The following is a 16,017-nucleotide window of genomic DNA, read 5'->3' as shown; positions in this document are numbered from 1 at the left end:
TAAATTTCGCACGAAATATCCTGCTGAAAACGTCTCGGTATGATGACGTCGGCGCGTGACGTCACGGATTGTAGAGGACATTCTGGGACAGCATGGTGGCCTCACAAAATTCCACAGTATTCTGGACATCTGTGTTGGTGAATCTTTTGCAATTTGTTCAATGAACAATGGAGACAGCAAAGAAGAGAGCTGTAGGTGGGAAGCGGTATATTGCGGCCGACTGCAGCAACACAAACACAGCCGGTGATTCATTGTTTACATTCCCGGAAGATGACAGTCAAGCTTTACTATTGGCCTGTGGAGAACTGGGACAACAGAGACTCTTACCATGAGGACTTTGAGTTGGATACGCAGACGCGGTACCGTGAGTACGCATGCAGCTGCGGCTTCCAAACATTTGATCGCTTGCCCGTACGTGCGTGCGGCTATGTGCATGTCACATACGTAACTTTGGGGAAATATATGTGCTGTATGAACTTTGGGGAGGTGAACGGTACTTTGGGCTGTGGGATTGAGTGTGTTGTGCAGGTGTTTGAGTTGTATTGGCGGGTTATATGGACGGGAGGGAGGAGGTGTTTGTTATGCGGGATTAATTTGTGGCATATTAAATATAAGCCTGGTTGTGTTGTGGTGTTAGAGTATATATATGTCTTGTGTTTATTTACTGTTTTAGTCATTCCCAGCTGAATATCAGGTCCCACCCGCCTCTCACAGCATCTTCCCTATCTGAATCGCTCCCACTGCCCTCTAGTCCTTCACTCTCACTTTCCTCATCCACGAATCTTTCATCTTCGTTCAAATTAATGGGGAAATCGTCGCTTTCTCGGTCCGAATCGCTCTCGCTGCTGGTGGCCATGATTGTAAACAATGTGCAGATGTGAGGAGCTCCACAACCTGTGACGTCACGCTACTCGTCTGCTACTTCTGGTACAGGCAAGGTTTTTTTATCAGCAACCAAAAGTTGCGAACTTTATCGTTGATGTTCTCTACTAAATCCTTTCAGCAAAAATATGGCAATATTGCGAAATGATCAAGTATGACACACAGAATGGACCTGCTATCCCTGTTTAAATAAGAAAATCGCATTTCAGTAGGCCTTTAATTTTGGTCATTATGTTGGTAGTTGGCCAGCCAAGTGTTTTCTGGAGTGGTACTTGGGAGAAAAAATGTTCGGAACCATTGCCATAGATCACTGAAATAGGCAATCCAGTGTCTCCATGGCAATGACCAAGATGCAACCTAACAAAATGATTATGAAGTTACAAATGACTGTCATAAAAGACACAGAAAAAAACACACCAACCTTGGTCGTACACGGGAAGAACGTCGCCCACTCTGCCAACAAGGCCAAGTGAATGGCGTCATCAGTGTACTTAATTAGGAAATAGGGAACCGCTGTGGTGCCTCCTTTGATACACAGGCCATCATAGGCCTCCTGCAAGGCTGCGATCTATGGCAGAGTCCATTAGAAGTCATAAATAACAAAGTGCATGTGCTTATGATTCAGCGATCTAAGTGACACCACCGATGTCGTATACTGTATATCCATCTTGAAAAGGGCAACTATGACTAATGCAACAGATAATACTTTGTAAAACCTCCGGTTTAATACGGCGTAATGAATGCATCTCTCTCAGTGTTAGTGATTGAATTTGGTGATTAAAATTATTGAGTTGCGATATGACATTTCTATCTCTAATTGGAGCACATAAATCAAAATTGTTTGTTAGGGTCAAACTTTTTGGCATTTCTTTTCATGCAAGCACTGAAGTATAATTTAATAACCTGTTTTGTGGAGAACACCTTCTCCAGGACAGCAGGCTGCTTTATGATCTTTATCCCCTCTGGGAAGCATAGTGCGGGGAAGCAGAACCAGTAGTAGAAATGGTACTTCTTTAAGTCCTGCAGGGAGATGGGAAGGAAGAAAGTATTGTAGTTTCTTAACTCACACATATTATTAGCAATAACACAAGGACACGTACTGCAAAGGTCAGGAGAATAAACCTGCACAGCACCGCTGGGTCTCTTAGTGCTTCTCCTGAAAGTATGGCATTCCAAAGCTAAAAAAAACAACATTTAAAAAGGTGAATTACTTTCGTTCAACAACATTTGATTTCATTTTGTGGTTGAATGTGACATTTACCTCCTTGGACTCGTTCTCCAGCAGAGCCTTCTTATCAGTGCCCTTGAAGGCATCCAGAGTGTTGGTGTTGTACAGTTTCCCAACAGCCGCACAGCAGTGGGCTGGGGTCGAACCATCTCTGATAGTCAAAAAGGAAGAAAAGGTCAAAGTTAAATGGGTTTCATATTTAATACAGAGCTATGCATGAGTCAGAACACTAACAAACAACAACAATGGAGGAGTGCTGTGTTCACTTGTACACATTTCATCCAAGAAGAGACAAAGGCCAGCAAGAAAAAGGGGCACTGCAGCAAAGTGGAGACTGTATCCAAAGCTACGCTAATGATAGCATGTGTGTTTTTTTATTTGTAGCCACGGATCCTCAAATGATTGTTAATTGCACTTTATTATTTTATGACTAAACAAGCTGTCGAAAAAACATTGCCTTTCCTATTGAATTCCTACCGAAAATGTTGTTTTTTTAGCTTTGGAAAGCCATACTTTCAGGAGAAGCACTAAGAGACCCAGCGGTGCTGTGCAGGTTTATTCTTCTGACCTTTGCGGTACGTGTCCTTGTATTATTGCTAATAATATGTGTGAGTTAAGAAACTACAGTACCGTATTTTTCGGACTATAAGTCGCAGTTTTTTTCATAGTTTGGCCGGGGTGCGACTTATACTCAGGAGCGACTTATGTGTGAAATGATTAACACATTACCGTAAAATATCAAATAATATTATTTAGCTCAATCACAAAAGAGACTAGACGTATAAGATTTCATGGGATTTAGCGATTAGGAGTGACAGATTGTTTGGTAGACGTATAGCATGTTCTATATGTTATAGTTATTTGAATGACTCTTACCATAATATGTTACGTTAACATACCAGGCACGTTCTCAGTTGGTTATTTATGCCTCATATAACGTACACTTACTCAGCCTGTTGTTCACTATTCTTTATTTATTTTAAATTGCCTTTCAAATGTCTATTCTTGGTGTTGGGTTTTATCAAATAAATTTCCCCCAAAAATGCGACTTATACTCCAGTGTGACTTATATATGTTTTTTTCCTTCTTTATTATGCATTTTCGGCCGGTGCGACTTATACTCTGGAGCGACTTATACTCCGAAAAATACGGTACTTTCTTCCTTCCCATCTTCCTGCAGGACTTAAAGAAGTACCATTTCTACTACTGGTTCTGCTTCCCCGCACTATGCTTCCCGGTAACATAGACACAGAAGGTAAACAAACTATCAATAAATGCTGAGACATGGAGAAGAGGTAGGAATATGCTCCGCTTCTCCATGAAAGTGATGTTCTTTAAAAGGGGAACTGCACCTTTTTTGGAATTCTGCCTATCATTCACAATCCTTATGTAAGAAAGAACACGTTTTTCTTTGTTTATGCATTCTAACTAGTAAATAAATAAGATCAAAAGTCAGTTTACAATGGAGCCTATAGGAATCGCTCTATTCTGCCTATATAGCGCTATAAAAACATCCAAACACCTCCATCAATGTTTTGTTTAAAGGCTGTAAGTATATATATAATGTAGTAAAAGGCACACTCTTAATAACATAATAGCTACAGATTTTGCTCATTTTAAGCATAAAGAGGCACATTTATTTCAACAACGCATCGACGACATCACTGATTACTCACTGCAGACTGCATGAGCGCAAACAAACACAATAAAATATAACTTACTGTACAATGTCTGCTGTCATGAGGATGCCGACTGATAGGATGTTGATATATTCTCGTTCAGATAAAGAATGACTCATAATCAAGCGTCCTTTTGTGTCTTTCTCGCCATTTCCGGGTCGAAATTGTATGCCAAAGTTAACCAATTTGTCGGATTATGTCCTCATCCATCTACTGTCCAGGTGAAAGGCATTATTTAGGATTTAGAATAAACTTTCACAAGCTCTGAGGCGAGAAAGCAGCTCACCAGCCAATGATGTCAACATAGCAGCAACAGTGACAATACACTGCTAAAAATAGTTTGCTGCGTTAGCGCTTATAATAACAATATTACTGATACTTGATTAAATTCATGTCACAAATTGTAAATGGAGTATTATAGGCGCTTTTTGTATAGCTATTTAGAGGGCTTTATGGCCGCAACAGAGAAACTCACTTTAACTCCATTGTAAGCTGACTTATTTACGTTTATTTAGAGTTAGAATGCTCTGAAAAAAATAGAGTCTTCTTGTCTCTCATGATTGTGAACGATAGGCAAAATTCCCCCAAAAAAGTACAGTTCCCCTATTAAATGTAACTTTGTTAAGTATGTTTAAATCAGAATGTTAAAAAAAATAAACCAATGTTTACCATCATGGTTTAGCGTCCGATTTGTACATTAAATGTATGTGTATGCAATCTTTTTTTTTCTGATTAGCTCTAATAACACGGTGTTCCTGAACACTAGTTGGGAGTACCACTAAATGGAATCTGCCTACTTGTACCAGATTGAAAATCATATTGACCCAAGTCAGGGGGTGTGCATTGCATTCAAAGTGCCTTTTCGGCCGACAGCTTTTTTTTTTAAATTATTGGCATAGTATACAAATTCAATTCAATAACAACTTGGGCTGTCAAAGGTAACGGGTTATCGTGTGTGATTAATCACAAAAAAATTGCATTAATCATGTATAAAATGCCAACTATTCAAGCAATTTATTTTCAGCGCACAGAATCCTGCACCTGAAAAGCAGCGTGGGTTGCTACAGCATATGGTCAGTGATCAGATCAATGCATATGCCAGTGTAAAGATGAGTGAGGAGACTCTGACTCGTGTCCTCGGTGGCAAGTTTTTGAGCAAACAAATGTATTCATTACATTTACTTGTATTCAAGTGAAGTTATATTTTTGAACCTGAATATAAGGAGGTTGAGCTACAAGTTTTAGAAGCTGTGTGTTAAACAGATTCAGCTTTAGTGAAACACTTGGCATCATGCAGCAGTATTGCTAAAATAGGAACTATAAACTACAAACACAATAAAACAATCACTTACTGTACAATATCTGCTCCTATTGGGATGCCGACTGATGGTATGTTCATATTTTCTCGTTTAGATGAAGAATAGATTATAATTCTTACCTAGGTTAAAAAAAAAGTGTCGCAAACAAACATTTTTTCGTGTCTTTCTCGCCATCTCCGGGTCTAAGTTGGATGACGAAGTTGACCAACTTCTCGGTTTAAAGCCACAACCTTCTATTATCTAGGTGAGAGGCGTGATTTATAATCTAAAATTAACTTTCACCAACTCAGAGGCGATGCAGCAGCAGATCAGTATGTCAATATAGCAGCATAAGCTAGTTCAAGGGTCGGCAACCCGCGGCTCCGGAGCCGCATGCGGCTCTTTGATCACTCTGATGCGGCTCAGCTGCATACTTGCCGACCCCCCCGGGAGACTTCCGTATTCCAGTGCCTCTCGCAGAAAATTCCCGGGATTAATATTCTCCAATTTTCACCCTAACAATAATAATAAGGGCGTGCCATGATGATAAAGCATTTAGCGAGTGCCAGTCCAGTTTTTTGTTATATGCATCTTCTGCTTGCACGTAAGTGACAGCAAGGCATACTTGGTCAACAGACACACAGGTTACACTGACGGTGGCTATATAAAACAACTTTAACACTCTTGCTAATAATGCGCCACACTTTGAACCAAAACCAAACAAGAATGACAAACACATTTCGGGAGAACATCTGCACCTTAACACAACATAAACACAATAGAACAAATACCCAGAATCCCATGCAGCCCTGAATCTTCCGGGCTACATTATACACCCCTGCTATCACCAAACTCCGCCCCCCCCCCAACCCTGCTCCCTCACACATCAACCCCCCCCCCCCCTCTGTGCTTCGGTTGAGGTGGGCGGGGTTTGGTAGCGGGGGTATATAATGTAGCCCGGAAGAGTTAGGGCTGCATGGGATTCTGGGTATTTGTTCTGTTGTGTTTATGTTGTGTTAAGGTGCAGATGTTCTCCCGAAATGTGTTTGTCATTCTTGTTTGGTGTGGGTTCACAGTGTGGCGCATTATTAGTAAGAGTGTTAAAGTTTTTTATACCGCCACCGTCAGTGTAACCTGTGTGGTTGTTGACCAAGTACGCCTTGCTGTCACTTACGTAAACAAGCAGAAGCACCATACAACGTGTGGCTGGGCCGGCACGCTGGTTTTAGTAGGCGCTAAGTGCTATACCATAACGGCACGTTCTAGAGATTATTTGCCCTGAAAATCGTAATGTGCCTTGAAAATCGGGAGGGTTGACAAGTATGACGCTGTCAAGCGCCATTCATATATAAAACCCGCGGGCCGCACTAACATTCAATTTTCATATTAAGGTGTGGGCCGCGTGTCTGAGACCCTTGGTTTATACATAGCACAAAGCAAAAAAAAAACTTTGTATGCAGTGTTATTTCATTTTAAATTTCAAAAGATTTTTGTGGCTCCCATTGTTTTCTTTAATTTGTGAAACTGGTCAAAATGGCTCTTTGACTGGTAAAGGTTGCCGACCCCTGAGCTAGTTAGATCGCTGTGATCATGGCGCCGCTAAAATCAGTACCTCAACGTTAGCACTTATAATAGCAATATTGATAATACTTGGTTAATGTTCAGGTAACGAGATGTAAATGGAATATTGTTGGAGGTTTTTGAATGTTCTTTTAGAGGGCATTATGTGCGGAATAAAGTGCTCCCATTAACTACATTGTTAGCCACCGTGTACTTGCCATATTTTACGACTTAGAATGTATTAAAAAAAATGTGTTCTTGTCTTACATAAGGATTGTGAGTGATAGGCAAAATTCCAAAAAGTACAGTTCCCCTTCCAGGTAAAAGAGCATGTGTGGTCAAAATAAATAGTTTAATTAAACCGTGTATATAGATGATTAATGCAATATTTTTTTGTGATTAAATTGCATGAATATAATATTTTCTTATAATATTTAGCCTAAAATGTGAACCTTGAACCAGAGTAAAGCTAATGTATAAAATGTATGTTAAGACAAATAAAACAACCATTATGCTGCAATTGGCTAACAAGTTTAAAACAAAAAAAGGGAATTTCTGCACATTTCAAAATGAAGTAATGAGGAAGTTGATACAAATGAAGGCTGGATACAGCTCGGTTGGTAGAGTGGCCGTGCCAGCAACTTGAGGGTTGCAGGTTCAATCCCCGCTTCTGCCATCCTAGTCACTGGCGTTGTGTCCTTGGGCAAGACACTTTACCCACCTGCTCCCAGTGCCACCCACACTGGTTTAAAAATGTAACTTAGATATTGGGTTTCACTATGTAAAGCGCTTTGAGTCACTAGAGAAAAGCGCTATGTATAAATATAATTCACTTCACTTCACTTCACTGGGTAAAAGTTACAACATTGCTATCTTCTGCAAAGCTATATTGCTCCCACTCTGCTTTTATACACTGTCAAAACACCTCACATTAAAAATGTGGACTCCACTTCATCTGCTCATATCTCCTCCTATATGGCTCTGTTAGCATCAATCCACTTGACTTACACTTCAAATGCACTGAACTCCAAGGTCAGACGGGTGGGTAAACCAACCGGATCACCTGTAGGAGAAACAATAAAGGCATGCTTTAACAAACAATGTGGTGTACATTGTTAACGGCAGCACATGCTTCTTTACCATTGCAGTAGTATCCCTTGATGCATTTGGGGCTCTCATCCAGACGGTAGTCGTTAAGTTTCTTCTGTGTGAGCTTGTGCCAGAAGCCTGCCTCCAGAGCACTGCTGAAGGGAGCAAACTGCAGCTTGATGTCTGCAGAGGACGACTCTGCTTCACCGGAGTCGGACGCCATGATGACCTCACACTAGAAAAGTTCATAAACTCAGTATTTTCTTATTACAAATACATATTTTTACAGATATACCACAGGCCAGCTCTCCGCAGTGGTCATTTAGAGCAAGGTTTTTCAACCACTGCGCCGCGGCACTCTAGTGTGCCGTGAGATACAGTCTGGTGTGCCGTGGGAGATTATGTCATTTCACCTATTTGGGTTAAAAATATTTTATGCAAACCAGTAATTATAATCTGCAAATGATGTGTTGTTGTTGAGTGTATGTACTGTCTAGAGCTCGGCAGAGTAACCGTGTAATACTCTTCCATATCAGTAGGTGGCAGCCGGTAACTTATTGCTTCGTAGATGTCGGAAACAGCAGGAGGCAGCGTGCAGGTAAAAAGGTGTCTAATGCTTAAACCAAAAATAAACAAAAGGCGAGTGCCCCTAAGAAAAGGCATTGAAGCTTAGGGAAGGCTATGCAGAACGAAACTAAAACTGAACTGGCTACAAAGTAAACAAAAACAGAATGCTGGACGACAGCAAAGACTTACTGTGGAGCAAAGACGGCGTCCACAAAGTACATCCGAACATGGCATGACAATCAACAACGTCCCCACAAAGAAGGATAAAAACAACTGAAATATTCTTGATTGCTAAAACAAAGTAGATGCGGGAAATATCGCTCAAAGGTAGACATGAAACTGCTACAGTAAAATGTCAAAAAAAGAGAAAAAGCCACAGAAATAGGAGCGCAAGACAAGAACTAAAACAGTACACACAGGAAAACAGCAAACAACTTAAAATAAGTCAGGGCGTGGTGTGACAGGTGGTGACAGTACACCTACTTTGAGACCAGAGCTATTGTGATGCATGCTTGGTTATGCTTTAAATTCATATCCAACAATTGCGACATTAACTTTTTACTGACAACTAGTTTTTGTTTTTGAATGATTTCTGCTGGTGGTGTGCCTCCGCATTTTTCCAACGCAAAAAATGTGCCTTGGCTCAAAAAAGGTTGAAAAACACTGATTTAGAGCATCTCAAGGTTGATCGCGCCATCGTGGGTAGTGACAGGACCGCTGTTTTTAGAGTTCAACTCGTTTGCGTTGTTTTCATCACCACTATACACCGATATCGATGACCTAGAACACATATCCTAGTTTATCCAGAATATCGGCAATTTCGGATTGAACAAGTACTCGTGCCTTAAAGCTCTGACAAAATTTGGCAAGTTTACACTCGACCAAACAATCTCCGTGCAAAACATCTATGGCAGTGGTTCTTAACCTGGGTTCGATCGAACCCTAATGGTTCGGTGAGTCGGCCTCAGGGGTTCGGCAAAGCCTTCGCCGCAGCAGTCAAGACACACCAGACTCATGAATTGATTAACATGGACCCCGACTTAAACAAGTTGAAAAACTTATTCGGGTGTTACCAATTAGTGGTCAATTGTACAGAATATGTACTGTACTGTGCAATCTACTAATAAAAGTTTCATTCAATCAATCAATCATGTAAATAAAAACTTCTCCCTATCGGCGTATCTGTACTGTAAATTTAAAATTTGAATGACAATAAAATGGAAATCTAAGTATTATGGATACCCCCAAACAATGTTCCCTCTAATTTTCCATCTGATTTGCAGGTGTGTAATTTGTTGTGAGTTTATGCACTGTGTTGGCTTTGTTCTTTGAACAAGGTGATGTTCATGCACGGTTAATTTTGTGCACTAGTAAAAAAAAACATAACTTTGTCTTGAATTTGGAAAAAAAAATTAAAAAATGTTTTATTTTTCACTAAAGAAGGGTTCGGTGTATGCGCATATGAAACTGGTGGGGTTCGGTACCTCCAACAAGGTTAAGAACCACTGATCTATGGTAAGTAAAATATTAATTGGAATCCCTATTATAATGTAAGTTATACATGTATCTGTGTCTGCCAAATCTCTTTTAAATTGATCAATTCCAACACTGATTTTTTTGCACCCGCCAATTGCCTGGTCGCTTGTGAGGTGACTCACGAGTCGAGTCCTACCAGCTATGTTTACTCAAATTGTACGTCACATCTGAAGCTAATTTCATGAAAGTAATCAATTAAAAATGAAACTTAACTGTTTTTTGGTTTATTTGGCAAGCTTTGCAATGATACCAACCTTTTTTTTTTAAATGGAGTAAATATCAAAGTTATGACAAATCTTGAGCCCCATTGACTTTGTATTGAAGAAGTTGACCATAAATTTCCGTTGGTCTTAAAAGTCCATAACTTTATTCATATTTATCACAGGAAAATTATAATTATATCACTGGAATTGTCTTTACAATACCTGCCTGATAATACTAGTTTCATGTAAATCAATTTTTTTTTTTTAATGTTACACACATACCTACATAGTACTGGTATTAATTGATTTAAAAAGATAACTGACTGAAAATTGTCTATTTTGGTGAAATCCATTTTTTATTGTCTGTTTAGATGAAGAATGACTCATAATCAAGCGTTTCTGTGTCTTTCTCGCCATTTCCGGGTCGAAATTGTATGCCAAAGTTAACCTATTTGTCTGATTATGTCCTCATCCCTCTACTGTCCAGGTGAATGGCATTATTTATTATCTATATCACCACAATATAATACAACATAATGATGACCTATAACACATATCCTAGTATATTAAAGTTATGACAATTTTAACAAAAATGTCACATCTAAAATTTTGAGCCTCATTGACGTTGACCGAGAAATTGACCATAAATTTCCGTTGGTCTTATAATTAATATTTATCACAGGAAAATTATAATTATATCACTGGAATCATCTTTACAATACCTGCCTGATAATACTAGTTTCATGTAAATCAATGTTTTTTTAATGTTACACACATACCTACATAGTACTGGGATTGATTTAAAAAGGTAACTGACTGAAAATTGTCTATTTTGGTGAAATCCCTTTTTTAATGGTTGTTTAGATGAAGAATGACTCATAATCAAGCGTCCTTTTGTGTCTTTCTCGCCATTTCCGGGTCGAAATTGTATGCCAAAGTTTAACCAATTTGTCTGATTACGTCCTCATCCCCCTACTGTCCAGGTGAAAGGCATTATTTATAATTTAAATCACCACTATACACCAATAATGATATCCTAGTATTTTAAAGTTATGACACATCTTGAGCCCCATTGACTTTGTATTGACGAAGTTGACCATAAATTTCCGTTGGTCTTAAAAGTCCATAACTTTATTCATATTTATCACAGGAAAATTATAATTATGTCATTGGAATCGTCTTTACACTACCTGGCTGATAATACTAGTTTCATGTAAATCAATGTTTTTTTTAATGTTACACACATACCTACATACACTATATTGCCAAAAGTATTTGGTCACCTGCCTTGACTCACATATAAACTTGAATTGCCATCCCATTCCTAACCCATAGGGTCCAAAATGATGTCGGTCCACCTTTTATTACAGCGTCAACTCTTCTGGGAAGGCCAAAATGTCCAAAATGTTTTGGTATCCTGGAGTATTCAAAGTTCCTTTCACTGGAACTTAGGGGCTAAGCCCAACTCCTGAAAAACAACCCCAAACCATAATTCCTCCTCCACCAAATTTCACACTTGGCACAATGCAGTCCGAAATGTAGCGTTCTCCTGGCAACCCAGACTCGTCCATCAGATTGCCAGATGGAAAAGCGTGATTTATCACTCCAGAGAGCGTGTCTCCACTGCTTCAGAGTCCAGTGGTGACGTGCTTTACACCACGGCATCCAACGCTTTACATTAGACTTGGTGAAATATGGCTTGGAATGAAGATGCTCTCTGCGTACTGTACGTGGGCTAATTGGAAGGTCACATGAAGTTTGGAGCTCTGTAGCAACTGACAGTGCAGAAAGTCGGTGACATCTTTTTACTGTGCGCTTCAGCATCCGCTGACCCCTCTCTGTCAGTATACGTGGCCTACCACTTGGTGGCTGAATTGCTGTTGTTCCCAAACTCTTCCATTTTCTTATAATAAAGCCGACAGTTGACTTTGGAATATTTAGGAGCGAGGAATTTTCATGACTGGATTTGTTGCACAGGTAGCATCCTATGACAGTTCCACGCTGGAAATCACTGAGCTTCTGAGAGCGGCACATTCTTTCACAAATGTTTGTAGATACAGTCTCCATGCCTAGGTTCTTGATTTTATACAACTGACACTATACACTTGATTCTGATCATTTGGATGGGTGGCCAAATACTTTTGGCAATATTGTGTAATACAGGTCGTAATTGATATAAAAAGGTCCATCCATACATCCATTTTCTACCGCTTGTCCCGCTCGGGGTCGTGGGGGATGCTGGAGCCTATCTCAGCTGCATTCGGGTGGAAGGCGGTGTACACCCTGGACAAGTCGCCACCTCATCGCAAGGCCAACACAGACAGACAACATTCACACTCACATTCACAAACTAGTGCCAATTTAGTTTTGCCAATCAACCTATCCCCAGGTGCATGGCTTTGGATGTGGGAGGAAGCCGGAAGGTCAATGACTGAAAACGGTCTGTTTTGATGTAATCCCTTTTTATTGTCCGTTTAGTTCTTGCACCCATTGCCTCCCTGCTTCGCACTCAGCATCAAGGGTTGGAATTGGGGCTTAAAGCACCGAAATGATTCCCGAGCGTGGCCAACACTGCTGCTCACTACTTCCCCCCCCCCCCCCCACCTCCCAGGGGGTGAAACAAATGTCACAGGTTAATTTCACCACACCTAGTGTGTGTGTGTAACTTTAACTTTAAATTATATTGCTGTTTATTGTGATGTTCTCATCGCGTATTCACTATATTAAGCAACAATCTCAGAGTCTTGTTCACGAGTGAGGGAAGAGTGGATCGTGAGATCGACAGGCGGATCGGTGCGGCGTCTTCAGTAATGCGGACGCTGTATCGATCCGTTGTGGTGAAGAAGGAGCTGAGCCGGAAGGCAAAGCTCTCGATTTACCAGTCGATCTACGTTCCCATCCTCACCTATGGTCATGAGCTTTGGGTTATGACCGGAAGGACAAGATCACGGGTACAAGCGGCCAAAATGAGTTTCCTCCGCCGGGTGGCCGGGCTCTCCCTTAGAGATAGGGTGACAAGCTCTGCCATCCGGGAGGAGCTCAAAGTAAAGCCGCTGCTCCTCCACATGGAGAGGAGCCACCCGAACGCCTCCCTAGGGAGGTGTTTAGGGCACGTCCGACCGGTAGGAGGCCACGGGGAAGACCCAGGACACGTTGGGAAGACTATGTCTCCTGGCTGGCCTGGGAACGCCTCGGGATCCCCCTGTAAGAGCTGTACAAAGTGGCTGGGGAGAGGGAAGTCTGGGCTTATCTGCTTAGGCTGCTGCCCCCGCGACCCGACCTCGGATAAGCGGAAGAAGATGGATGGATGGATAGAAGCAAAAATCTGCTTGGATCTTTTATGTTTGTAGTTTACGCTGATGTGCAATTTGTAAAAGGCGATAGATTTGAGGTTTATTGGTATCCCTTAGCATTGCACCCCACATGTATCCGTATTAAAAAAAGCTATTACATTTCACTGCTGCAAAAAAAAATGCATGAGCATTTTATTTGGACGACGGGTTTCCAGCAATGCCTAAAATAATCGAACTCACCGATTGAGTTCTCAAGGGCGGCACCGTGGAAGAAACACCCGTTCGGGTGTCAAAAAGGAGTGAACTATTCCACCAAACAAATTGCAATGAGCCGAGATTTCTTGTCCACTTACCACGGGGCTCTTCACTTCCGTGTTTCGGGGTCACGGGACGGGCGGGGCGTAAACAAAGCGGTGCATTGTGGGTAGCTCGTCCAAATACAACCGAGTCAAATGAATGATAGCCGAGCTTACTTCATGGTGCTTGCACCATGGAGTAAAACATAAAAAACCAAAAAAGCAACAAGCAGGCACAAACTATAACGAAAGAAAAAACCGATAAAAACCTATATGTGCCGTTCCTTTTCATCGCGAAAGCGACATTTCCCACACACGTTGTGACAACTGTGCAGTGTTTGTACACCCAACGAGTAACTTCGCTTGATATTATTCACACTGCCGTCAATTAAAGTTCCCCAGGTAAAACTGCACTGTGAAGAGAATGGCAGGCTCTCACCGTCCAGAAAAATGCTGTTTGACAAGAAAACGATCCAGGAAGTTTGGGAATTGTTACCGTCCAACCACTGCGCTGCACGATTAGGAACCGTCATAAAAAAGCACTACTGAAAGAAAACGAAAGGTGCTTGTTTTAACTTCTTCCCTTTTGTCGTTTTAATGGTAATTATTCAGATATAATATAAACATCCAATAAAATCTATAATGTTTGTCAGAAGGAATTTATTTCTCTACTTTGTAGAAAAAATTATGATTTGGGCCGAGTGTACATTGATTGTTTTTGTGGGACATTCCTTTTGTGTATTCTTGAAATCGGGGTGAGCGATTCTGCAAATATTGGCATCTATTCGATACTGAGCACTTTTAAAGGGTCAGTGTTGCAAATATGCTGATACTTTTTACTTGACATTTGTAAAAGTAGATTTTAGCAATTTGCTTTTCATTTTTTGATCCTTGTTATAACCATAATACAACACAGGGCAGTTATTTTAGACAAAAACACCAACAATCGTATTTGTGAATAATTGAACAATATACAAACAGTAGAAAATGGATGGATGGATAATAATAATAATATGTAAAAATGTAATTTTTATACAAAGTGGCGAAATCCAAGAATACTATCAAACGATTATTCTCAATATTATTATAGTACAATTGTTCTTTGATTCCCTGTTAACATAACTAAACGAACGCAAAAGCTAATATAGGCTCTAATTCAAAATAAAATTCCTTTTTTGCCCTTAAAGGACTTATTCCTTGAGGTATTTTTGAAAATAAACAGGGGTACTGAAACGTATACATTTCATTGCGCGAGTATATATGCAATATTCGTACTATCCTTTATTTTGCCGATATTTGGATCGATCTGCCCACCCCTAATTAAGCTGGTATGATGGTTTGAGCCGTAATGTACAAAACCCAAATAATCATTAACTTAGAATTTAATGGCAGCAACACATTGCAAAAAAGTTGGCACAGGGGCATTTTTACCACTGTGTTACATGGCCTTTCCTTTTAACAACACTCAGTAAACGTTTGGGAACTGAGGAGACCAATTTTTGAAGCTTTTCAGGTGGAATTCTTTCCCATTCTTGCTTGATGTACAGCTTAAGTTGTTCAACAGTCCGTGGTCTCCGTCGTGGCATTTTAGGCTTCATAATGTGCCACACATTTTCAATGGCAGACAGGTCTGGACTACAGGCAGGCCAGTCTAGTACCCACACTCTTTTACTATGAAGCCACGCTGTTGTAACACGTGGCTTGGCATGATAACATTGCTTGGATGGCAACATATGATTTTGGGTTTTGTAAATAGATTATCGACATAAGATTCAAATCAGTCATAGTGTTGATGAATACAGTACTCTACATCTTTGCGTGAGCATGGTAAAACAAAAGTAGTGTTTTGACCTCATTACCAATTGAACATAACAGCCATTACAGCCAAACATTAAATCTCCTGTTTCCATTATCTTTGCCCATTGCTCAGCCCGAATAGCCCCCCTGATTCGTAACAAGATCAGCCAAGACCTTTTCCTGATGCAAAACATGATAATGTGCTCTGATGGTTGATAGAGGCACTGTGTGCCAAATATTAGATAAGCGCAAAATATATGACATGCGTCAATACTATCTGGGTCCTGTGCCGCATGTCAGGTGGAGTTTTTTAGTTGAGTTTATTCCTGTTTTCCCAGTGTTTCCGGTTTTGTGCTTTTATTTTTCTTACCTCCAGATCCTGTTTTGTGTTCATTTCCACCCCTTGACTCCAGTGAGTCATAGCAACTGGACACGCCTGCTTCTTGTGATTATGTTGCTATAACACAGCTGGTGCTACAGTCAGTTGACAGCGCGTACTGTCTGCACACCAGTGGTGTGTCGTCAGGGCCAGCAAGGCCTTCTCTGCTGGCCTAACATAACCAGAAATCATGATCATGATTAAAGACAA

General features: G+C 40.5%; 1 protein-coding gene across 3 annotated transcripts in view; it reads right to left on the bottom strand.

Annotated features, from left to right (window-relative positions):
• Positions 1-14,156, bottom strand: part of atg7 (ATG7 autophagy related 7 homolog (S. cerevisiae)) — a 202,107-nt gene extending 187,951 nt beyond the window's left edge. The window contains exons 1-7 of one of the 3 annotated variants that reach the window (XM_061938552.2): positions 14,071-14,156; positions 7,788-7,971; positions 7,656-7,710; positions 2,144-2,261; positions 1,983-2,060; positions 1,786-1,902; positions 1,304-1,450 (exon numbers count right to left, since the gene is read on the bottom strand). In XM_061938552.2, coding sequence (XP_061794536.2) covers positions 1,304-1,450; positions 1,786-1,902; positions 1,983-2,060; positions 2,144-2,261; positions 7,656-7,710; positions 7,788-7,959 — 687 coding nt within the window. In that variant the 5' untranslated portion in view covers positions 7,960-7,971; positions 14,071-14,156. The other 2 variants (XM_061938536.2, XM_061938544.2) reach the window with 2 other exon arrangements.
• Positions 14,157-16,017: the final 1,861 nt, after the last annotated feature.

This window comes from Nerophis lumbriciformis, linkage group LG03, assembly GCF_033978685.3.
Source record: "Nerophis lumbriciformis linkage group LG03, RoL_Nlum_v2.1, whole genome shotgun sequence".
Taxonomy (NCBI): Eukaryota; Metazoa; Chordata; class Actinopteri; order Syngnathiformes; family Syngnathidae; genus Nerophis; species Nerophis lumbriciformis.
The sequence above is the reverse complement of the archived record's forward strand: the minus strand, read 5'-3'. Positions and strand labels throughout refer to the sequence as shown.